The sequence below is a fragment of the Camarhynchus parvulus genome, chromosome 17, assembly GCF_901933205.1.
Source record: "Camarhynchus parvulus chromosome 17, STF_HiC, whole genome shotgun sequence".
In the NCBI taxonomy this organism is placed as follows: domain Eukaryota; kingdom Metazoa; phylum Chordata; class Aves; order Passeriformes; family Thraupidae; genus Camarhynchus; species Camarhynchus parvulus.
The window spans coordinates 975,712-998,277 of NC_044587.1; the positions used below are offsets into that span (position 1 = coordinate 975,712).

Consider the following 22,566-nt stretch of genomic DNA (forward strand, 5'->3'; position numbering starts at 1 on the left):
CCCATCTCTGGGCTCAGCCCCTTCCCTTGGACACAGTGCGACAAGGAGAGGAGGTTGTTTTTAAAATCAGCATTTACTGTTGTTGTAATCAGCAAAACCCACCACATTTTCTGTGTTCTAAACACTACAGAGGTAATAGGAGGAGAGGGAAGGAAAGCAGCGCCCAGCTGGCGAGGGGCCAGGCCAGCCAGGCAGGAACCCAAGCAGGAGCAGGGAGAGGATTTTTGTCCTAAGCAGCAGAAGATGCTATTGGTGTCAGCTGGTTCAGAAAAGGCTTGGAGCCGGCTGCTGGCTTCCCTAGTGCATGTGCTTCATACCCAGCCCAGCCCAGCTCAGGGTGCTCCCATCCCCACCACCACGGGAGCGTGGGCACTGCCTGGGCACGGCTGCCCTGGGCACAGCTGGGCTTGTCCCCATCCCACTGCTCCAGCTCCCCCAGGCAGCAACGAGAGCCACAGCCCTGCAGTGCCAGTGCTGCCAGCAGGGACAGGGACAGGGGTGGCAGAGCCACAACCCTGCAGTGCCAGTGCTGCCAGCAGGGACAGGGACAGGGGTGGCAGAGCCACAGCCCTGCAGTGCCAGTGCTGCCAGCAGGGACAGGGACAGGGGTGGCAGAGCCACAACCCTGCAGTGCCAGTGCTGCCAGCAGGGACAGGGACAGGGGTGGCAGCCCTGCCCCAGGTCTGCCCTGGCTGCCCTGCCAGGGGCTGCAGGAGCCGTGGGGAGCCCAGAACACAAATACCCACCCGGGGGAGGAGCAGGGCAGTCGTCAGCAGCAGACCAAGCCCCATGGGACCCCACACTTGCCCTGCCTTGGTTTGGCACGTGGGGCTGGGAAGGAGTGCAGGGTGACAGCTCTGCCCGGGCTGGAAGCTCTCCAAGGGAAGCCAGCTCCTCCAGCCTGCCATCCTTCCTGCCGGAGGACCCTCTGCATTGCAGGCTCATCACCAGAAACTTCTCAGAAACCTAAAGCAAAAGAGAGAAGGTCTCAGCTCTGCTGGCAGCAGGAGAGGGCAGGGATCCCTCCCAGGCCTGGGGGAGAACTGGAGAGACCCCACAGCCCAAACCTGCCATAGGGCAGAGCTGTGGGTGCAGCTGGCATGGGCTGGCTGTGCCAGTGGTACAGCTCTGCCACCCCAGAGACCCCCTGTCCCTTTGGGGGTCCTTGAGATAGGGAGCCAGAGCAGTCTCCATGCACAGGGCCATGGCTGTAGGGAAACCTCTTCTCCCCTGTCAGCCTGAGCACAGCACAGCATGGGACAATGAGCTTTAAATGGCATTTAAGGAGAACACCAGCTCTGCCACGGCAGGGAGCACCCATGGGCTGCATCTCCTCCCCAGGGTGCACAGGGGACTCCCCAGGAAGGGCCCTGGCACCAGGGCTGGTCCCACCACGGTCACCCAGCAGGGCATGGACGGGCTTTGCCTTTCACCCCATGACACTCTGGTGCTTTTCTGGCTTTGAATCCCAGAGACTCACAGATTCCTTATTATTTCAATCCAAGCTTATGGAGCACAATATGGTGAGAGTTGCAGAATTACCCAGTATCGATCAGTGGAAGGCTGGGCTGTGCAGACAAGATCCATGTTGCTATGTGTGGCTTAGCAACATATAAATGTATTCAAACAGAATAATGAAATTATCGTGGGGAAACAAAGCAGCCATCACTTGAGGAGATGGAGGATGTGGAGGCCTCTTGGAGCCCTTGTTTGTCAAGACAAGGAAGATGGGACTTATTGTTTGTGCAAATATGTGAACCGCCCCAGCCATGCCCTGCTCACAAAATGTGTGTAATGAAGGCAGGCAGGGCTGGCTGCACAGAGCAGCTCCCTGCAGCTGCCTGGAGCTCATTACTGCAGAGCTGCTCCATGGACTGAGCCCTTGTGGGGGGAGGCCCTGCCTGGCTCTTGCCACAGCCACGCTGCAAAACTGCCCATTCTCTGGCTCTGGCCTGGCACTCACCTGGATTTTATCCACCCTCATCCTCACCCATCCCACCTCCCCATGGACCCACTGCCTGTCTCTTGCACTTGGAGCCACTGCAACGCCCAGAGTTCTCACCGGAGGGTGGCTGAGGCCCTGGAGCAGAGAGGTGCTGGACCCCACCCCAGACCCAGCGCAGCTTTCCCGGGAGAGACTGGTGGAACAGGGAACAGCTTTCCTGTCTCTGCCACAGCTCCTGCTGGCAGCAGCACCATTTTCATCAGCTGGCTGCTAGCTTTCAAATAAAGGTGTCTGGGGCTATAAACACACGTCTTTCCATTAAACTCTTGGGGAGAGAACAAACAGAAGGGGGACAGTGTCTGTGCTGGAATGATCTGTCCCCATCCTGGCACCCGAGGGCTCCGCAGTGCTTTGCTCTGTGAGCAGAATGTGAAGGCACAGCCTGGGTGAACCTGAGCTGCCCTGGGCCCCCAGCACCCCTCAGGTGGGCACTGCAGCCTTTTATCATCTGCTCCCATGGCTGGAGGCTCTCTGGAGCAGCGGAGGCAGCACCACTGCGCGAGCACAAGAGTGAGAGGAGAGCTCTTCTGCTTCGAGACCTTCTCCTTCACCCTGGGCTCAAGGATTGCCCAGCCAGGGGGGCTCAGGGGGTGCATGGCACAGCCTGGGGGGCTCAGGGGGTGCACAGCACAGCCTGGGGGGCTCAGCACAGCTCTCCTTCCATCCCTGGCACTCCCATGGCACCGAGCCCAGCCTGGTGTTCCATCACCCTCTGTGCAGACCTGGGCTTCTAAAAACACACTGAGGGCTCACCTGAGGAAACAAAACCAAACTAAACAACCCACTTCTTTGCACAGCTGGAGTTTAATAACACACGTGGGCTATCAGATATGCAGCTGAAGGTGAGGGTGGGTGGACAGAGCACAAATGCCCGTGGTGGGTGCAGGTCTTGCTCCCTCTGAGACCCCACTCCTGCCCGAAATGCTGCTGCAACACGGTAATATTCCAATGGCTGCACAGCTACTCCTGGGTGTTCCTGCCTTTCCCACGTGCCCAGTGTGGGGAGGAAAGCTGCACTGCTGCTGGGTGGCACCGTCTCGAAAACAGCCTGAGGATGCCCTGCTTAGACACTTCATGTGGAGCAAAATCAGAGACCTGCTAAGGCACTGCTTGCCTTGACAAAAGGAAATGTCACAATGCAGAAGAAATATGATCACTGCACCCCTGGTGTGTCCTCACTGCACTGTCCACCTGAGGGTCCCCACGCAGGAGCTGCACTGGGAGTACCCAGCAGTGGTTGTTAAAGAAAATAAAGTGAAATATGCTGCATTTGTATTCTGAGGAGCTGGGGACTTGCCCAAAGCCAGGCTGGGAAGCTGAGGAGGTGGCAGGGAGCTGCCATCCAGCAGAGGGCTGGGGCTTAGGAGGGATTTCTGGTTTTAATTCTCCCCACCTCCATGGTGACATTGGCCTTTCTACAACCTGAAACAGAAGAAGCTAAATGGCTGCTTTTAAGCTCATAAATCCAGCCCTGTCTGAATACCCACCTTCCCCAGCTTCCCTTCTCTGGGATCATGGCACTCCCAGCACCCACCAGGGCTTTCTGCCGCAGCTGCTGGTCTAAAATAGCCCAGGGCAGAAAGAGCTGCTGCCCCCTGGCCCTGCCACAGAGCACTGGGGCTGGGGGCAGGCAGAGAGCTCAGCCCCAGCAGCCTCAGGGCCCCTCTGCCCCTGGCCCTGCCTGCGACCCCCGGCTCTGCTGGCACAGCAGGGCCCAGGAGCTGCAGCAGACAGGGATGGGCAGCAGAAAGGTGCAGGGACATGGGCAGAAACCAGGCAGGCGCCCTGGGATGGGGCCTTTGGCTGAGGCACAGTGCTGCCAGGGAGGCAGTGCCACTGGCAGGGCGCTGGGGCTGCACAGCCTGTCCCTCAGCTGCTCAGGGGACACGGATTTCCCACAGCCTGGCCAGGACAGCGCCCACGGGGCAGCGTGGAAGTGATACTGTCCTGGAGCCTGAGCAGAAAGCAGCTGCCCTCTGGGCAGCCCTGCAGCACACAGCCAGCACCACCAGCAAAAACTGCAGAACACGATGGAGGCAAACCTTACCTGAGCATTTGAACGCTGTCAGCTCCACGGCCTGGAAGAGGGGAGAAGCTGTTAGCAGAGGGCATGGCTCTGGTGGCTTTGCTGCTGGCTGCCCCCAGCACATCCCTGGGGCCCGGCAGGGCTCCCCAGAGCCCACCCACCCCCTGTCCCAGCACTGAGCCACCCAACTGTCCCTGCACAGGAACCAGAGCCCTCACCCCCGCCCCAGGGACGGGCAGCCAGCAGAGGGTCCCTGGACCCGGCTGCACCTCTCAGAGTGGGGAGCTGACTCCCTGCTCCTAACACCCACCCTGGGGACCCCTCCAGCCCCGTGGGCACCCACCAGGCTGGATGCCATGCTGGACAGCACAGGAAAAGCCGGGGAAGGAGGAGAGCACCCCTGTGCTGCTGTGGGAAGAGCCCACACAGTCTGCACTCTGTGCTCAAAGGATGGTAATGCCCTGGGAGATGTGAAATTCCTGCTCCCAGTCCAACAACAACAACAAAGATCACCAAACAACATTTTAAAAAAGCTGAAACACGAAGAACATCTTGTCTGTGTTTGGATCTCCATTCGCTCAGTGTTTTGTCATTTTAAGTGTTTTCAAACGCCTTTAAGTAGCATCTTCTCTTCATCCAAACTATTGTGCAGCTGCCAGTGACATTCTGAGTGTGCTGCTCACCGTGACTCAGCCAGGGAGCAGGGAAACAGCCTGCCTTACATAACTGAGGGCACTGACAGCAGCCCCAGCCCCTGCGCAGCGCAGGGCACACGGGGAGGGCACAGGCGTGCCCAGCACTGTGCCATGCCCAGCACTGTGCCATGCCCAGCACCGTGCCATGCCCAGCACTCTGTGTGCCCAGCACTGTGCCATGCCCAGCACTCTGTGTGCCCAGCACCGTGCCATGCCCAGCACTGTGCCATGCCCAGCACTCTGTGTGCCCAGCACCGTGCCATGCCCAGCACTTTGTGTGCCCAGCACTGTGCCATGCCCAGCACTGTGCCATGCCCAGAATTGTGCTGTTCCCAGCCCTGCCATGCCCAGCCCTGTGCCCAGCCCTCTCCCATGCCCTGCCATGCCCAGGGCTCACAGGCCCTGCCAGCCCTGCCCCGGGAGCTGCAGCAGCACGGGGAGCAGCCCCAGCCCTGCAGCACCTGCCTCGGCCAAGAAGGGAAGCAGCACATTAAAAATGCAATGTTTATGCACAGCAAAGCCCTCGGTGACCCTCACAGGAGGGAAGCACTTTCTGTCTGTGCCTGCTGAGAAATGCCACGGCCTTGGCATTCAGGGGATCTGCTGCCTCCTGCTGCCCCTGCCCCGGGGATCTGGGGTCCTTGGGCTCGTCCCTGGGGCCCACGCCCTGGAGCTGTGCCAGGAGCTGGCCCTGAGCCTGGCTCACACAGCCGGCACCTGTGCCTGGGAAAAGCATCACCTGAGAGAGCCCTGGTGCTCTACAGCCCAGGGGGCCTGGTGCTGCAGCATTAACCACAATATAAATCATGAGAGATGGAAATATGGATTTTACTGAGTGGCTCCAGAACGATATGCCAGCTGTAGAAGTATTATCTATTGGATAAATAAGAGCTGTCTATGTGACATAGGTTTTCAAAGGATAAATATTAGAGAGGGAAAGAGAGATCCTTCAGTGAGAGACTCATGAAAGTAGTGCTGGATTTTATTCTGAGGGAATTACAGCACTTGTATGTCAAGTACACCAGGACTGATGATCATTTCAAAAGCAGGAGATGGAAGTGGGAGCAGAGTAGTCAAATTTAAATTGTTCCCTGCTTTAGGCCATGCCTTGCTGAGCTCTCCATCCCCATGCAGGCAGCACAGCCCTCCTGGGAGAGGTGAGACTTGCCCATGGCACCTGCCCCACTGCCTGATTCAATCTGCTGTCCTTGGGAAAGCCTCCTATGATCCATACCAACCTCAGCCTAGGGATTTATGGCCCAAATTCAGCAGCACCTCGTGTTCCTGTAGGGCCCTGCTCTGAGCCCCCTCCTGGCTCCCCATGGGCTCAGGGTGAGCCTTTGCCTTGGAATTTGGCTGTTCTGGGACCACTTCTCCCCTGCCCTTGGACAGGTGCCCTGCCCTGCTGTCCCCTGCCCAGCTCAGGGGGTGTCCCCACAGACCTGCTGTGCTCTGCCAGGGGTGCAGCTGAGTGACAGGAGCTGTTACATACCGGTCTCTCAGGTGACATAATGGATGAGATGCCCATGGGAATCCTGGCTCCAAAATTTCCTAGAGGGTGAAGCAGCACAGTGAGTTCATAGACCAGAGAACAGAAATATTCATGCTTTCCCAAGAACTCAGTGCTTTGTGCCCCCCACTGAAGCAGAGGGACCAAACGGGCTTTCTGCATCACTGCACCCACAAACTGGTTGGAGAATGCAAAACCTTTTTTCCCCAAAGCCAAAATCCCTATTTTCAACTGTCACCTTTGCCTCTCCTCCAGAAAATTAATTTTAAGACGCTAAGATGGATTTTTGCCCCAGGAGAATGCAATGCTGCCATGATGCTGATGAGACCACCCAGGCTGGGCTAACAGCGATGCTCTCACCTCTGCTGGTGATGTTCTTCACTGGAGGCTCTCTCTGCACAGGGCTCGGCAGGGCAGTCTCAGGGGCAGGACTCAGCCTCCCTGTGTCCCAGGAGGTCGTGTTCCTCGGGCTGGATAAGTAATTGATGGGATGAGAGCAGTTCTGGAATGACAGGCAGGAGATACAGGGCAGTGAAAATTGCAACGAGCCTTTGCTACACCCAGATCCGACTTCAGAGGGGGATTTCATCATCACTGCTTTGGCTCCCATCCCACCCTGGCAGAGCAGGCTGCTGCCCAATAGGGGTCGGCTATCTTTGGGTCTGTGCTGTCCAACAAGACCACAAAGAAGGCAGACAAAAGTTAAAAAAATAATATTTCTTTCCATCATCATCATCTCCCCAAAGCAGACCCACAGTACAGCTGGGACCCTCCTCTGGTGGATGAAGGGGCAGCAGGGATTCCTCCCAGCTTACTGTGAATGAGAGGGCTTTCTTCTTGTCCTTCATCCTCTGGATGGCATTCCTCACCTGCAGCAGAGCAAGGACATGAGAGAGGCCACAGCAGCTCCAGCACAGCTGGAGATGCTCCAGCAAGCCAAGGAGGAAAAGCAGCCAGGGCTCCAGCAGCACACTGGGGCTGCGCTGCCACTGCCAGAACCCAGCTCCCCCCAGTGCCAACACAGAGCTGCTGTGAGCGGGGACTGAAGCCATCTCTTACCTCGCTGTTATAGACAGCATAGACCAGGAATATGTAGAGGCCCTGGAAGGGACAGAGCAGAGGAGGGGTCAGACGTGTCTGGCTGGTTTGTGCTCCTTTGCACGGAGCAAAGCGGCTGAGGAGCCCTGGGCCTGGTGAGGCTGGCACAGAGGGTGGGCACAGCCCAGCAGGGACAGCCAGGCAGGGAAAGCCTCTCACACGTGAGACCAGGCTGTTCACAGAGCTGCTGTCACACAGCAGGACAGGGGCGGGGAGCAGTGGCACCTCGGGCACCGCTGGGCACAGCTGTGTGAGGGACGTGCCCAGAGCCAGCCTTGCCTGGGGCCACAGCCTGGGGCTAATTACAGCTCCAGACCCACGGCTCTGGCCTTAAGGCAGCCCTATCTGGCCCAGCAGATTTATGTTATATCTGTGGGTGTTTTGTTATCGCAGCTAGATAAATCAGCTGCAGCAGGAGATGCAATCCATCTTGCCTCCAACGAGCCCTGCTCTCATCTGCGAGCTCTTGGCAGGCCATGGCAGCGGCCCCTGGCACCGTGCCCTGACCTGTCCTTCAGCCAGCAGTGCTGCTCACTCCCCCAGAGCAGATTTCTGGCCAGCCTTCCAAGGCAGGTCCTCCTTGAAGGAATCATTCTGGATGAGCGTGGGGAGGGGCAGCGGGGAGGGCTGGCTGGGAGGAGAGGAGGAAGGAGAGGAGGAAGGAGAGGAGGAAGGAGAGGAGGAAGGAGAGGAGGCCCAGCTGCAGCAGAGGGTGGGAGCAGAGAGGCAGCTCTGGGGGAGCCCCTCCTGCCCCCTCCCCTTCCACCCCTGCCCCGGCCCTGCCCCACAGCACCCGGGCTCCCTCCTGCTGCTCAGCCCCTGTCCGTGCTCCTGCCCTGCCTGGCTGCAGAAGGAATTGTCATGTTTGGTGCGAACACACAGAGCAGCCCTGAGGACAGGCTTGGGCTGCTGCAGGCAAGCAGAAAAGAGTCAAACAGAAACCAACCCCGGCCACAGAACAACTGTGCAGACCCGCACGTGAAGGAACACTCCAGCCTCAAAGGAAATTCCAAGTGGTCCATAGGAAGTAAGCAAAGGGGCTGAAACAGGATGGCTTTCCCTCAACCCTGCAGCTTCTGAGCAGCATTTCTTTCTCCTCTGGGGCAATCTGCAGATTGTCCTGAGCTTGGCAATGAAGGGACATGTGCACGTGGTGACAGGGCCACTGTGGGCTGGGTGTCACCCAGGAGAGCAGGGCCAGCTCCGGGCTGGAGACAGCCAAGGGTGCCAGAGGGAAGCACTGCACACCTGAGCACAGCAGGAGCCCTTTCCTATTGAAACAGAAGGAAAATGGGAGATGGGCTGCAAAACCCTCTGATCCCAGTGGTTTGGAGGGCAGTGTCCAGTGCTCCCTTGGCTTGGATCCCCTGGGGAAGGATTTGTCCTCAAGCACTGGGCAAGGGACCCTGAATGAGCAGTGCCAAGGGCTGGGACCGTCCAGGGAGTGCCCGTGGGCACCTCAGCTGAGGCACCAGGGCCGGGCTGCCCCTCCCTGCTCCCGCCTGCCTGCTGAGGACTCCCCCTTCCCCTCGGGACCATGCTGGGAGCTGCGGAGTGCAGGGGTGTGCAGGGGTGTGCAGGGGTGTTCAGGGGTGTGCAGGGGTGTGCAGAGGCGTGCAGGGGTGTTCAGGGGAGTGCAGGGGTGTGCAGGGGTGTGCAGGGGAGTGCAGGGGTGTGCAGGGGTGTGCAGGGCCGTGCAGGGCCGTGCAGGGGTGTGCAGGGGTGTGCAGGGCCATGCAGGGGTGTGCAGGGGAGTGCAGGGGTGTGCAGAGGCGTGCAGGGGTGTGCAGGGGTGTGCAGGGGTGTGCAGAGGCGTGCAGGGGTGTGCAGAGGTGTGCAGGGGTGTGCAGGGGGGTGCAGGGGAGTGCAGGGGTGTTCAGGGGAGTGCAGGGGTGTGCAGGGCCATGCAGGGGTGTTCAGTGCTTCTCTAGCTCCATCTACAGCTCCCTTCTCTCAAGGTTTGCAGGCCTCTGTTGATGCTGTGGACCGCAGGTGGCAAGCACATGTTCCAGGAGGTTTTGTCACCAAGTGCCCCAGAGTTCAGCTATCCCCAGGTCCTGGGAACAGCCCCAGGGCCAGCCCTGTGCTGCAGCAGAGGCTCATTCCCCAGGTACAAACAGCAGGAGGGATGTCTGCCCCATTTGGCTGCACAGGTATCATTTTAATTACCCATTATACGAGCAAATAAAAACTCTAATGAGTTTGTAACTGCTAATTTGGAATCACACTGATGTGAGAAAAAGTAGCACAAGAAACAAGGTCTGAACTGGAAACCTGTGGCACCAGCAGGACGCTGCCAGACACTGGTGCTGAGGGCCATGCAAGGTCTCCAGAGCTGAATTTTGTATCTTGGAAGGATGAGATGAGTTTCCTCAGACAAAATGGCCCCGTGGCTGGGGAAAGCTGGGCTGGCTTCAGAGCTGCAAGGACAGGCAGAGTGCCCTGCAGGTGCCAGCCTGGCCGGGCCCTGGGCACCCCCGTGGGGCAGGACTCACCTGCAGGGAGTTCAGCACGATGAACACATAGGCCCAGGCGATGCTGAGGTGCACCAGGAGCCCACAGAGCCAGGTGAGCCCCAGCACGGGCAGCAGCACCAGCACGGGCTTGGCCGTGGCCCTGGTGGGAGGAAGAGCTCAGGGTTACCCGGGCGCATTTCAGGGATGAAACACCAGCAAGACAGGAGCTGTGGAACAAATTCCTCTGCAAACAAAATAAGTTAAGACAGGAAAAACCAAATATTTCACCTCCCAGACCCCAGTGTGCCAGCCCTGCTCTTCATTTATCACTGCAAGTTAGCAAGAAGGGAGCTCTTTGACGTCATCAGCCATGAGAAAACAGCTATTTCCCCCCAATTTCTGCTACAAAGAGGGTTTCTCTATTTGTTTTATTTGCACATGGATGTCACCCTGCCCTCCAGCAATGCCCTATCTTTGTGCTTCTGTAAATTTGGGAAAATTTATTTATGCTACAGGGGAACAATGCGTGTCTAGCAGGGGTATCCGGCGCCAGCTAACAACAATAAAAATTCACAGAGCATGATAAAGTAATGACTCAGGCAGCAGTTTTCTAGAGGTCTCTCAGTATTGACTGATTACAGAAGTCCCCACTGCCTCTCCCCCTGTGTGTGTAACCCCCACCAGCCTTACTTTCAACCCACCAAGTCCCAAGCTTGGATTGCTGCAGGCACTGCCAAGGGCCTCCTGTCCCAAAGGGGTGAGATTTGGGAGTGTGAGTGCAGATGGAGACCAGCACTGGTTCCCTAAGCTGAGGGTGCTGGCTGGGCTTCTCCTCTGGGGTTAGAGAGTGTCTTTGGGTGGGACACAGCTACCCTGGGGGAGAGAATCCCTTCTGCCCTGCTGCTCTCACTCGCACAGCTCACTGCCTTTCACTCGGCCGAGCTTCTCTGGCCAGCCTGTGCCAGTGCCTCAGCAGCTTCGCTGGAAAGGATTCCTTCCATGTATCTAACACTGCCTCACACATTTCCCACCCGTGGCAGCCCTGCTGGGAGAGCCAGGCCCTTCCCTGCTCACCAGAGCTGTGCTCCAATCTGGCTCTCCAGGCTGCTGCTGGGTGTCAGCATCTTGGATCTCCTGCGGGCGCTGGCCACGGTCACGGCCACCACGCGGAGCAGCACCAGGCTGTTCACCTGCCAGGGACAGAGCCGGGCTCGCTGGCATCCTGCAGCCTCAGCTCCTCAGGGTGAGACCCCTCTGCCGGCAGCTGGGGTCAGAACTCGGGGACAAATATCGCCACCGGCAAAGCAATGAATTCAAAAGGCTTCACAGAGCTATCTGCACAGAGATGACATCTAGGAAACATCCCAAAACTGCTCCTAACAACCTCTTCCCTGTTAAAGGTCTATTCTGGACCTTTAACACTGGACCTTTTTCTGCTGCTGTGTTTTGTATATTTCACAGATGTAGATATTCCTGTATTAAAATCAGACCCTTAGCTAAGGCAATGTCACACAACACATTCCTGACTGAACAGCCAACCAAGAACTGGTCAGCAAAATTTTCTTAAAGCACTTTTTCCTATCAAAAAGCTTTTTTGATTAAAGAGATTTACTTATGTTGCACAAGTCCATATAAAGTAAAACAACACTTTTCCTCTAAAAGCAGCAGTCACAAGGAGCTGCACCCCTGACTGTGCGTTGCTTTTCTGGGAGCAGCCCCAAGGGATTCCCCCTTGCCAGCAGGGTTTGGCACTTACAGCCAGGATGAGGAGCACAGGCCCCACGAAGGCCCAGATGACGTTGGTCTGCACGTTCAGCCAGCAGTGGTTGGCTGCCACATACTTGTTAAAGGAGGTGGCAAGGGTCACCCCCACGATGAGGACTGGAAGCCCTGCAGAAAAACCCACAGGTTAAACCCTGGGGAAAGCAGAGATGCCCCATGCAGGGCACTGTGCACCAGAAAATTGCTTCAAAACCCCCCTGACCAGATTTCAGCGTGAGCCTCCAAAACCCCACGAGCAACATCAATCCTCTGCAGCTGAAATCTGTCCTGGCTCAACACAGCCAGATTTACAAGCTGTCAGCATCTTTCTCTGAGGTATAAAGCATCCCAAGTCCTGAGTCCTGACCAAAGCAATTTATTCCTCAGATTGCTTTTTTAACAAAATGGACAATCAAAGACATAAACCAATCCAAAATACTTGAAGTGGTTGCCCAGTGTCCCACGAGGTGTGTGCTCCTTGAGCAGCACATCCCTAAAGAGGCTCCTCTTTGACACAAAACTCAGCTTATTCAAATAATTCTGTGTCCCTAAAGGGCTCCCTCAGAATAAAAGGTGCTTAGTGAGGAGCACATTTATATTTAATTACTATCAGACAACTGTGATGCTCTCCAAGAACAAGAACTTACCATAAATCTCCTCCTCCATTTTTTTAACTCAACTCCTGCATTCAGAAGTATAACAGAAATACTGCTCAATTTATATTCTAAGACTAGCAATTTGACAAATAATTCAAGAGAGCCTCTGAAGGGCACTGGCACGCAGTTCTCATATTAAATTCAATCAAAGAATTGTGCATCTCTCCTATGAAAACTTTCACTAGAAAAGAAAAATAATATTTTCCTGAGGACCCAAGGCAGAGGAGTGTGCAGATACCCCAGCCTGTCACGTAGTAGAACTTCATTCTCCTGCCTTCACTCATGTTGACTGCCACCACTTTGCTCCAGAGGAGAAGCCCCTCCACCAGCATCCATGAGAAGGCTGCCATGAAGAAGAGGTGCAGGAAGGCAGTGACCATGAAACACAGCACCTGGAGGGGACAGGAACCACACTGCACAACGTATATTTGTGCATCTCCAACAGAGAGACAATTCTACCCTCAATGCCAGTTACAGGTAATTAGTGAAAGGGTAAGGTAATTACTCTTTAATTAATTTAAGGGAATTAATAAATACTTCTGTTCTGTTGCTCCGACAGAGCTGCTGGAGCCTGGCCACGTGGGCTGAATGGGCCATTCCTGCTGAGCTCACCTGGTTGGGCTTGGCCAACTCACTGACCATGAGCAGAGCTTCTCCTGCAGCCAGGGCCAGGATCAGGTTCTTGTGCACAGTCATTCGTTCACTCTTGGGGACACTGGGGAGGGAGAGAGGGAGCCCTGAGCTGCAGCCACACAAAAGGGCCCTCCCTGTCCCCTCGGGCTGTGCGGGCCTGCCTGGGCCACTTGTGGTCTCTCTGGCACTCCCTGCAAAATGACAGTCAGAGGGGCAGAGGACAGCCCTGCTGTGCAAGCCCTTGGTGCTCCAGGGCACAGGCAGGGAGGGAGAGGTGGAGGGAGCCCCTGCCACGCTCACAAGGCAGATCTCAGGCTTGCCAAGCGACACAGAAGGGTTGGCAATCAAAGAAATAGTCCTTGCTCCATTTATTTTATAAAAATTAATTCTAGCAGAGCAGCTTTTATAGTGAACATGGTTAGCAATTGATAGAAACCTTGCCACAGACATGCAGGTGTGGGCACAGATCAGTGAGCATCTCCACAGAAACAGCCAGGGCTGAGCCCCTCTGCAGCCAGCAACAAGCCCTCCCCTGTGCCACGGAGCACAGGGCAGCTCCCAGCTCTTCCCACACACCTGCCCCAGCCCATGCTGACAGAGGACACTCTGAGGAAGGCTCAGGAGTAAAATATCAAGTAGAAAATACAGAGAAGGCTGCAAGCACCCAGGCTTTTCTTACCCAACTACCAGGAACAAAACGAAGGTGACCGTCAAGGCACAGAAGGAAACTCCACATCCAATGAAAGTCAAAGTCTGCAGGGTGAGCTCCTCCTTGGTGGTCCTCTGCTCCAGACATGAAACAACAGAAGACTCAAATCCCTCATGAGTTAACCCCAAATGTGGCAGTGCCAGCACCACCCTGAGCCAGGCTCCTCACGTACCTCCATCTCATACACCTGCAGCAGGATGGCAAAATTGGTGGTGTGGTTGCAAAAACAGGCAGTGGAGTCTGGGAGAGACTTGGCCACAGAGCAGCCAGCTGTGGACCACATCCCACCAGCATCTGGGCTAACGTGCAGCAAAACCACAGAAAACACACAGAAATTACCCTTCACTTCCATAGAAGGCCAGGGCACGATGGGAATTTCATTCTCCCAGCAAAAGCAGAGTTTAAAGGAGGAAGATGAGGATATCAGAAACAGGTCTTCACCTGGACTTCCCTTTGGTTCACCCTTTTCTCAGCAGCTTTGCCTCACCCAGCAGGCACACAATGAAAACAGATCTGGTGTCAATGTGTGCATTAAAGAGTGGAGTTCAGCCATGAGAGCTCCAAAGAGAGCCCAGCTATTGCATGGCTCTGGGAAGGGCTCCCTGCACAGCCCCTTCATGAGAGCAGCCCTGGGCTGGCTGTGCCCAGCTCTGCCCACCAGCTCAGCCCGCCACAGACCCAGCATGGTGCCCCTGGGTGCCCAGGCCCGGCCTGTGCCAGGCACCCAGCGCTGCTCCCATCTGAACTCCCTGGGCAGGGACCGTGGCTGCAGCTCTGTCCCCACTGCCCCCTGAGCCTGCCAGTAGCACAGGAGCAGAGCAGGGCTGCTTGGACCCTTTGGACAATAACCAGCTCTTTCCAAAATCACCCTTCCCACCTTCCCCTACCTGATCCATGCCTGCTACAAGTCTGGCACTCTAAGGAGTTGTTTTTCACCTGAATGACCTAATTACCAATCTATAACATATCACAGCCTCAGTGTTCTCACCACAGTGACATCCAGCAAAAACACATCCCAGTGCCAGGCAGGATTAATGAGGCTGGGAGTCCTGCATGTCTTTGGGGCCTGTATCTTGGGCTAACTCCTCTTTGTCACAGGCAACAACCATCACTAACTAGGGCTTTCCATTTGAGCTGCATATACCTCATTAAAGGTCACTTGCTTGTGAGTGACTTCTCCAAAGGAAATCTTCCCAGGAAAGCATTCTGCTCCAGCAGACAGGGGATGCCAGCATGCAAAGGAGGCAAAAAAATTCCAGATCTCTACTCTTACCATTACATTTATATTGAGATCTTTTGTTTTCCAGTGGAAATAAAAAGCTCATAAATCTGGGGACCTGAACTGAGACAAGGCACCTGAGGCTGAAGTTCCAGAAGGCACAGACGGGCCCCAGCAGAGTGTTGGGCAGGTCCTGCAGGCAGAGAGGGGAGAGAAGGGGTCACCCAGGCACTCACTGCTGGACACAGGGTGCAGTCACTGCCCCGGCTGGGACAGGTCTGGCAGCGCGGCCCAAACACAGAGTCGGGGCAGGGACAGCCCCATCCCAAAGCTCGGGGGGCTGAGCCGTGCCGGGACAGCCGGGCGGGGCCGTGCCGTGCCGGGACAGCCGGGCGGGGCCGTGCCGTGCCGTGCCGGGACAGCCGGGGGTACCTGGGCACGGTGCTGCAGGCGGTAGCGCACGGCCGCGCTGATCTCCTGCTGGTCGCTGAGCAGGGTGGCTGAGATCACCGCTGTGCCCACCGAGGTGCCCAGGTACCTGCCGGGGAAGGAGCCGCTCTCAGGCACAGCAATCGCGAACGGGATCTCCCGGACGGCGGCGGGATCCGGGCGCTGCCGAGGGCCGGGCACGGGGCACAGCGGACCCTGGGGTACCGGGCACAGCCCCAGCGCTGCCCGTCACTGCGGCGGGCACCGGAGCATCCGCAGGGCTCCGGCGGAGCGGCTGAGCCGCGCGGGGATGCGCGGGCGGCCATCCCCACCTAGCGTCCGGAGCTCCGGGAGCGCAGCGAGCCCAGAGCCCCCATCCCAGGGACACCGGTGACCATCCGCGGGCACCTGCAGCAGCCCCCGGGGGCTCTGTGCCCGCACCCCGGTAACCCGCGGGACCCAGAGGCACACGGGACACCCCCGGGGCAGCCCCAGTGCGAGGGCTGAGATGGATCGGCGTGAAGCTGACCCCAAAACCGAGGCACCAGCTCAATGCAGATTTGAAAACGAGCTCTTCCGTGGCGCTGAGGGCAGCCCTGGGGTGCGGGGGGCTCGGTTTCACTCACTTCTGTGCCCCATCAGGGGCAGCCGTGTCCGGGGACACTGCACTGCTGGACAGGCAGCGCTGCAGGGAGCCGTAGCCAAACCACATGTTCTTCACTGTGACTCTGTGCAGACCTGCAGGGACAGGGCACAGGGACAGGGCACAGGGACAGGGCACAGGGCAGCGCTGGACACCCCTGCCCTCCCCTGGGGGTGATGCTCGGGGTCCAGAACCCCCTGAGCTCGGAGCTGTGTCTCTGGAGGGGCTGCACAGAACCTCTCCCCCACGGCCCATCTCCCTTCACCAGGAGTGTCCCCTCCCCACGCTTCTCCAGACCTCACGTGGCCAAGGGAAGGAGTTTGTGCCGCTAAGGGAGGCCATGCAGAGGTGCCAGGGGGAGCTCAAGTGTGGTTACAAACCTCTGGATTTCAGCCTTTGCATTTCTTCTGCAGGAACTTCAATGAGGTCGTGCCTGCCCTTCTCAGGGGTCTGGACCACGTAGGCCTCACCACTCAGCTGCTGCTCGCTCAGCTCCAGCTCCCTCACCTCCATCCCTGTGCAAGGCAACATCAGGTGCTGAACCAGGGTTCAGCCTTCCTCCAGAGCCACTGCTACAGCAAAGTACCCCAGGGACACTGCCATCCCAGCCAAGGCCAGCCAGGACCCACAGCAGCAGCAGCAGCAGCAGGCAGGTCCCTTTCTGTGCTAACCAAGAGCACCTGGGCTCAGCTGCTCAAATGGCCAAAGGCTTCTTGCAATGCTCTTGCAATCCACAGCCTGAGAGGTGCCCTCACACTGTGACACTCTGCACAGAGGAAATGCAGAGCAGGCTGCAGGGCTGGCAAGAGCTGAGCCAGAGGAGCAGAGGAGCCAGGAATGGATTTGGGCTGGGAACCAGACAGGGTGACTGATCTGGGTCTTGGCGAGATGCCCTCCAGTGCCACTCACCAATATTGCCATGCTGGATCGTGATCTTTGTCCTCTCTCTGGTCAGCAGTGGGACCAAGAGTGACACCACTCTGTCACAGAGCTCAACCACAGCCATGGGCCCCCTGATAACCTGCAAAGGCAGAGAGAGTGATGGAAATCAGCACCTGCACCTTCAGCCCTCCCTTTCCCTGGCTCACAAGAGTTCCCTTAAATGTTTGGTCCTTGGCAGAACAAAAAAAGAGAAGTTGAGACTCGAGGACAGCACGAGAGCCCGTGGAGGTGCAGCAGGCCAAGGAGGAGCAGGTGAGGCACACAGCACCACACTGGTGACAGCAGTACCTGGCTGATCAGTGACCACGTCCCAGTGTTCTGCTCTTCCAGAATTAACTCAGTTACTTCCATGTAATACTGGCCCAACTGCTCCAGCATCTCCAGCTCGTCTCCCTCCTGGATTTCCAAATCTGAAACTTGCTTTAGTAATTGAAGGACTGCAAGGAGGTCAGATGGCTCAAGCACAGGCACTTCCCCTTCTCTCAGAACAGCTGCCAAGATATCCAGAGCATCAAGAGCCACAGAGAGGTTCATGTCTTGCACACCACTCGAGAAGACACTGTCAGGAATCTGTCATGGAGAAGATTATTTAGTTCAGTGCAGAGCCCTGACTCTCCCTGATCCTCAGCTGTGCCTTGGCAATGCCCTGCATGCCCCTGCTGGCACCAGGACCTGTCTGGCCAACAGGAATATCCTGGGGGAAAGGATCTCTTGTCCAGACTCCCATCTCAGTGCAATGAGTCAATCTGAAGCAACACTTCTTGTTTGATCACAGCAGAAACTACAGCTGTGTTGACCACAATCTCCAACAGCAGCTCAGGAAAGGTCCTGGGCAGAGCTGCTGCAAAGTGACCTCAAACAGCTCTAGGTGCCAACATGCCCACCCCAGCAGCTCCTGCCTGCTCCAGGCGCCAGCTGCCCCTGCTGGGGCTGCAGGACTCACCACAGTCCTCACTGCAAGGGTGTTCACACGGCTGGCGAGCGCGTGGCTGGACTCCAGCTGAGCTCTTTTCAGCTGCCAGTATGCATCTGGGGACAAACCAGAACCAGAACCACTGCTGAGGTGTCCCACAGTGTGGTTAACACATGCCACGTTCAAAGCCTGGGCAATGGTCCTCAGATGGTGGCTAAGTCTGCAGGACAGGCAGGACAAGGAGACTTCACAGCTGCATTTTATTTTTAGCACAAGATCCCCTCTGGAGAGACAGTTTCACACTCCCTTTCTGCCTCTCCCCATGCTCCCCTGGCCAAGGAGTCTGGGAATGCCTGGATGGGGAGGCACTGACAGCCCTGCGCCCAGGAGCCATGCAGGGTGTGCCACCCCTGCCCAGCCCAGCTGGGGAAGAGCCAAACCCCCTGCCAGAGGGCAGGCAGCTGGAGCGAAGTGCCAGCCCCAGAGGGTTTTGCATGTGACCCCTGCAGAGCAGGGGCCTCCCCATCCCTGGCCAGCAGCCCAGCCAGGACCTCCAGGAGTGCGTGTTTGAAGCAAGGCATGAATAACTAACAGATGCTGTACCCTTGCTGTAGTGACAGATGAAAGGCAAAGGCTGCAAACAAGATACATAACTGAATCCACTGCTGCCAACTTCCAGAACTCTGCATTCCTCCACAGGCCCTGTGGAAACACACACAGACAGAAGGGTTTCCCAGGGACACGCCATCCCCAGCAGGCATCGCCTTTCCTGCAGTAATCCACAGCCCTGGCACAACAAACACTCTGGGCTGTGCCTGCAGAGCCAGGATAGTGGCCACGAGGATCCTGAGACTTACCTGGGCAAAGAAGCTGTGTGGCCACTGTCTGGACAGTGCTCTCCACTTGCAGGGCATTGGAGCTCCACCCGAAAAGCAGGTCCTGCTCTACCACCCAGCAGGAGCGAACTTTCTCAATGTGCTCGGCGCTGAGGACTCTGTGCCAGATGTGCAAGTCAGTGATGTTCCCGCTGAAGGACTCCTTTGCCCTGAAGGTGCCCCCCAGGGAATCCTGGTCCTGCCCAATGATGAAGGTGCCCTGGCCAGAGATGGCCTGGGGGGCAGAGGGTCCCACGGAGCACAAACCACTGGCTGCTGCCCTCCTCTTCCCATCGGCATAGATGGCCCAGGTCCCGTTCTCCTGCTGCCAGGTCACACAGAAGTGATGCCACTGCCCATCAGCACGGAACACGGGCAGGTAGGGGGAATGGTGCCCGTGGACAATGAGAGCAAACCGAACAAAGCCCTCCTCATCCACAAAGCCACGCAGCTGGAACTCGTTGATGAAAGCAGGCACGGCGTAGGAGAAGATGGTGGCAATGTCCTGGCTCCTGGTGTCCCACTGCAGGTGGGCACAGGCTGTGACAGCAGGCAGGGCCGGGAAGTCAGAGAGCACCTTCACATATTTTGTGTCTGTTTTGTCCCTGAATACCAGGACTGGGACAGTGTGGCCACCTAGAAGGAGAAATTTCAGTCAGCAGAAAGGAAGAAGAATAGGCAAATAAAGTGACAATAAAAAAAACCAAGGGACAACTTCTCCAGTCATATTTTTCAGTTTGAAAACATCCCTCAATAGCCCATGAACACTTATACTCACGTCTCCTCTTTGTTTTGTGCAGCACACTGTCCCTTTCCTTTAGCCAGACAGAGCCTCTGATGTGGTGGGACTGCAGCAGCTTGCTGAAGGAGCCTTGCTCGCTGTCCTGGGGTTCCAGGAGCAGCTGGGCAAAGTGCTGCTCACAGTACCTGTCAGCTTGCCACCAGTCCAGAGCAGTGCCCACATAGGCATACGTGTGTCTTGGGGTCTCAATTGTGAGAGGAGCAAACCCTGGAGGAAGACACACACAGCCTGGGGAAACAGAAAGCCTCTCCAGCAGCCCACGGTTGAAAGCCCTGCCTCGTGCACCCTGGGGGAGCTGCTGGCAGGAGCTCATGTCCCCGTGCAGCCCTTGGGCTCAGTGTGACAGAGCCCAGACCACATGGGACCTGAACTGAGGGGTGCTGGCACTGCCCTCTGCCCAGCGCTGGAGCTGGGCACACCCCTGTGGGACACACACACCATGCTCAGCTCAGCACAAAGGAAAAGCTCACTCTGCTATGCCCAGGAATTGGAAAAGCTTGTTCAAAGCAGCTATGCAAAAATAACTTTACTTGCTTTATCCCCAAAAAGCTCATCCCAGCTTCTGCACTTGCAGATGCAATTTTCAGGCACAAAATAATCTGTTTGGTTTGCAGTTGCAGTGGGGCACAGAGCAGCAGCTGGGCAAACAGCCTGGCAAATACCAGCTCTGCAAACAGCATTTTAGGCACAAAACAGGGCAACAGAAAAAGTTTCTTTACCTTTGTTTGCACCACCAGACACCTTTTTTTTCTCTGTGCTGGATATTGCTTGTAAAACACGTAGAGAGTGCTGATAAAAACACTAACCTTGAGAAGTCTGGTTCTTGGCAAGGGCTGCAAAGGCAAGGAGACTCCTGGACAGACCGACCTGGTGGAGAGGATGTGTTGTAACACACAGAGAAACATTATCTCAAATACCCAGAATAAAACAAAACAAAACAAAACAAAACAAAACAAAAAAAAACAAACCAGAAATACTCACCAGAAAGCTGAAGAGGCAAGAATCAGGTCTCAAGTCTCTCCTAACCATGCTGACCAGCTGGGAAGCTATCACCCTTTGCTAGAATAAATAAAGTATCACTGGAGATGCATCATGGAGACAGAAGCACTCTGTAGAAATGGCATTCCCTGACAATGCTGCTTTCCTCAGAAAGTCTCAAAACAAAAAGGAGAAAATGACTCCTTCTGAAATACCTGTCCTGAATAGTATCTTATCCAAAGAATTCCCAGATCTTCTTGAAGACCTTAAGGTCTCAGTTAAACATTTGTTTGCGGGATACAAAATAATTAAGCATAAAACATAGAGATGTGCAATATCAAGGAACAGGCAAGACCGCAGAGCCTCTTCATCTGCATTAACTAAATAAAAAAGCCACCATAAATGGCATCATTAAACGGTGCTGCATCACCGGCAGCTTTTCTCGTTGCCTTTAAAGCCTGCAGGACCAGAGCACCAGAGCAGACCCTGCAGAGCAGCAAATCCAGCCTCTGTGAGCCCAAACACGGAGCCCAGCACCACGGAGCCGTCCCGGGAGCGGCAGGGTCAGGGCTCGGCAGCGATCCCCCATGTCCCCACCTCTGCCCCGGGGGGAGGAAACTCTGAGTGCAGACAGTAAAAAGCCCAGTAAAATCATAGATGAGGCCCGTAAAGACACAAGATGGAAACTGGCAACGCCAATGCAAACAAGCCCCAGAGCTCCGGGCACTGGCACCGCCGGCTGTGAGTGATCTCTGCTCCCCGCGGGCTCTCCCGCGGGCTGTAAAAGCGCATTTAAGCACTTTGCTGCTAAGGGACTTGGGAGATCCGCTCTGCAGCCCGGGCTCTGGGCTCACAGTCTTCCAAAGTTCAGCAGAGACTTTGGAAACACCCAGCACAGCTCTTGGCCCTCGAGGAAAAAGTATAAATCTGATGGGGGAGAGGGAACCATGGCATCGCCAATCTCCCTCTCCTCAGCCTGCGCCCTTAGCCTCAGGTGTCCGCTTCTCCAAGGAGGGCCCTGGAGATGCTGCGGACGAAACCTGGAACCCGCTTTGGGCAGAAAAACGGGGCAGTGGGGAGCGCCGGTGTCCCTGCGGGGAGAGCCCGGTGTCCCTGGTGGGACAGACCGGTGTCCCTGGTGGGACAGACCGGTGACCCTGTGGGGCGAGCCCGGTGACCCTGTGGGGCGAGCCCAGTGGCTCAGGGCGCCCCGGGTCTGGGGCCGCCCTGGGGAGCCGGGGCAGGGCCGAGCTCCCGGACGGCCGCGGCGGGAGGAGCGCGACAGCCGGCGGGGCGCGGAGCGGCGATGTCCGGAGCGGAGGAGAGTGGGAACCGCGGCCGGTCCGCTCCGCTCCGCGGAACCACGGCTCCGCATCCCGCTCCGCACCCCGCTCCGCTCCCCGCTCCGCACAGCTCCCGCTCCCCGCTCCGCACAGCTCCCGCCCGCTCCGCACAGCTCCCGCACCCCGCTCCGCACACGCCGCCCCTCGCAGCCCCGCCGGGCCCCGCACACCGAAGGTGCCGCCGCTCCCCGCACCGGGCTCGCTGGGCAGCGGGACGGTGACTCCGAGTCCTGCTGGGCACCCGCACCCCGCTGCCCCCGTCCTCACCCCACATGGCCCCCGGACCCGCCTCCAGCCCACCCCATCGCCGGCAGCCAAGCACTCACTGCTCCACTGTGCCAGCAGCACCGGGATCCTCTTCCCTGGCGGTCACTGCTCCATAGAAGTGTCCAATAAACCTTCCCAGAAAACCTGGCGCATGATCATGGCAAAGAAATCAGGGGGTGGGGGAGTGACTCGCGGATCCTCACAGCAGAGAGATCCCGAAGAGCCCAGGAGTGCAGCTGAAGAGGGGCAGCTCTAGAGACGTCCAGAGGGCTCCTGGTGCAACGTCCTCACCCAGCAGCTTCAGCATCCCGGCGTTTCCTCCCACCAGGGCCTGCAGCTGCCCCGGGGGGAGTGCCAAGGCTGGAGGGGCCAGGTCACCCCATGGCTGTGGCACTCCCCAGCCCACCAGCCAGAGCTGCTCCTTTGGTTGATGCCCACTCACCTTTGCTACAGCAACAGGCACACAGCTCCCACTCCTCCCACCCCAGGAAATGCTTGAATCACACCATGGATTCACCAGCAACTGGCTTTTGTTCTTCAGGGTCTTCGCCTGGGAATGAAGGCAATTTTCCCATCCCAACGCCTCTGCTCTTGGCAATAAATCTC

General features: G+C 57.0%; 1 protein-coding gene across 2 annotated transcripts; it reads right to left on the reverse strand.

Moving 5' to 3' along the window:
* Nucleotides 1-651: 651 nt before the first annotated feature.
* Nucleotides 652-22,390, reverse strand: ADGRD2 (adhesion G protein-coupled receptor D2). 2 transcript variants are annotated; one of them, XM_030961686.1, is made up of 26 exons: nucleotides 22,020-22,390; nucleotides 20,354-20,431; nucleotides 20,179-20,239; nucleotides 19,349-19,579; nucleotides 18,553-19,206; nucleotides 18,299-18,397; nucleotides 17,726-17,811; nucleotides 17,071-17,352; nucleotides 16,750-16,861; nucleotides 16,221-16,355; nucleotides 15,824-15,935; nucleotides 15,201-15,306; nucleotides 14,906-14,961; nucleotides 13,722-13,848; nucleotides 13,520-13,623; nucleotides 12,820-12,922; nucleotides 12,446-12,599; nucleotides 11,547-11,680; nucleotides 10,865-10,980; nucleotides 9,830-9,950; nucleotides 7,296-7,337; nucleotides 7,052-7,105; nucleotides 6,597-6,738; nucleotides 6,219-6,277; nucleotides 4,053-4,083; nucleotides 652-966 (listed from the first exon to the last, which is right to left on the reverse strand). In XM_030961686.1, the coding sequence occupies exons 2-26, from the start codon at nucleotides 20,399-20,401 to the stop codon at nucleotides 959-961; spliced, it is 3,177 nt and encodes a 1,058-aa protein (XP_030817546.1). In that variant the 5' UTR covers nucleotides 20,402-20,431; nucleotides 22,020-22,390; the 3' UTR covers nucleotides 652-958. The 2 variants fall into 2 exon arrangements, 1 of the variants encoding a protein (XP_030817546.1); XR_004061226.1 differs by lacking the exons at nucleotides 652-966; nucleotides 7,052-7,105 and having other exon boundaries at nucleotides 4,063-4,083; nucleotides 6,597-6,706.
* Between the last annotated feature and the right edge of the window lie 176 nt (nucleotides 22,391-22,566).

Excerpts from the sequence above, each read along its gene's own strand:
- ADGRD2 (XM_030961686.1), bottom strand. The coding sequence starts at position 20,401 with ATGGTTAGGAGAGACTTGAGACCTGATTCTTGCCTCTTCAGCTTTCTG. Across the intron at positions 18,398-18,552 it reads CACACAGCTTCTTTGCCCAG|GGCCTGTGGAGGAATGCAGA; the intron begins GTAAGTCTCAGG and ends GTGTTTCCACAG. Across the intron at positions 4,084-6,218 it reads TTATGTCACCTGAGAGACCG|GCCGTGGAGCTGACAGCGTT; the intron begins GTATGTAACAGC and ends CCCCTCTTCCAG.